Consider the following 1,524-nt stretch of genomic DNA (forward strand, 5'->3'; position numbering starts at 1 on the left):
GAGGGGACAGGACCCCACCATTACCTCCTCCCTGATGAGTGTCAGCACCGCTGCCTTGTCGGGCTCGCTGAGGCCGATGCCACCCAGGTCACTCCTGCTGACAGCGGGGTCTTTGTCCACGGAGCACAGCCTGGGATTGTCCTGGGGAATTGTCCAGCTGGGATTGGGGGGGTTCCTTTGGACCCACCGCCCCTCTTTGGGGTGTTCTCCCCTATTTTATCACCTCTTTGGGATGCTCTCCCCTGTTTTATCACCTCTTTGGGATGCTCTCCCCTGTTTTATCACCTCTTTGGAGTGCTCTCCCCTGTTTTATCACCTCTTTGGAGTGCTCTCCCCTATTTTATCAGCCTCTGCTCAGGTGCTGAATTTCCCTCTCTGCACACACAGAGCCCAGGAGCTGTGTCTGACCTGGCACAGCTCTGGTGAGGTTTTAGTCCCTTCCCTTGATGGGAGCACGGAACAGAACAGCCGTGAGCTGCCCCACAATCCCAAAAGGGACACCCAAAAGGGACACCCAAAAGGGACCCCCAAAAGGGACACCCAAAGGGACACCCTCCGAGGGCCCATTTCTCCAGGAGATGTGCTCACATCCCCCATCCCTCATCCCACGCCTGTTTAAAACATCCCCAGCCTGGAGGGTCTGTGAGGGGCTGGGTCCCCAAGCCCTCCTGGTCTGTGGGGAGCTGATGGACTCAAATTGCTGCTGGCAGCTGCAGGGACATTTTCTGGGCACTGCTGATACCCAAATGCCCGAGGGAGTGTGGGGGGAGCAGAGCAGGGATCAATCACTGCCTTCCTCCCCAAAGCCAACTCCAAACGGGGAAAGCTCAGTCCCTGAGTGGATTCTGCCCCTACCCCCTGCTCTGTCCAGGATTCCAGAAACATCTCCCCAGGCCAGGCTGCTCCTCCTCCCATCACAGCCAAGGGACAGCATCTCCTTGGGAACGGCTGCCAGAAATAGAGACGGGCTGGAGGAGGGAGGCAGCGAGCTCCTGACGGTTTGGAAAGAGAGCACTGGAACACTTCTGCCCTTCTCCCCTTCTCCCCTCCTGAGCTGCTCACATCGAGCACCCCGAGCCCTTCCCGGCTCTCACTGCAGCCCTGGTGGGTTCTGGACCCTCCCCAGGACAGCTTTGGGTCCCCAACTCTGACAGGTTCAGCCCCGGGSTGCTTTGGAGCCTCTCACAGTCTCCCCAAAAACAGGAGCCCACCTGAGCACCCCCAGGTGACCCCGGGCTCTCCTGGGCACCAAACCAAAGGGTCACTTTGCCTCCCGTCCTTGTGGGGCTCAGCACAGTTAAATCTGTCTCAGAGAGGCTGTTTGTGCTGATGTTGCTAATCTCACTGTCACCTGCTCGTCCACTGGAGCAGCTTTGGGCAGGGCAGCTGAACTGGCACCTTCAGGGGTGGCCCCTGCAGCAGAGGGGTCTGGGGGCTCCTCGGGGTGTGCCAGGGGTGCCCTGCATGGCAGGGACAGTGAGACTGCAGGTCCCTGGCCAGCTGTGTCCCCTCCCCGTGCCCTCC

The 1,524-nt window shown here is 59.8% G+C and overlaps 1 protein-coding gene across 1 annotated transcript in view; it reads right to left on the minus strand.

The window, feature by feature from the left end:
* TACC1 (transforming acidic coiled-coil containing protein 1) overlaps nucleotides 1-1,524 on the minus strand; it is a 23,362-nt gene that overhangs the window by 8,766 nt on the left and 13,072 nt on the right. The window contains exon 6 of the mRNA XM_057386429.1: nucleotides 25-213. Within this exon, the coding sequence (XP_057242412.1) occupies nucleotides 25-213 (189 nt within the window). The remainder of the gene's footprint in view (nucleotides 1-24; nucleotides 214-1,524) is intronic.

The sequence above is a fragment of the Malurus melanocephalus genome, unplaced genomic scaffold (assembly GCF_030028575.1).
Source record: "Malurus melanocephalus ecotype Western Australia unplaced genomic scaffold, MMel_1.1 scaffold_965, whole genome shotgun sequence".
Lineage (NCBI taxonomy): Eukaryota > Metazoa > Chordata > Aves > Passeriformes > Maluridae > Malurus > Malurus melanocephalus.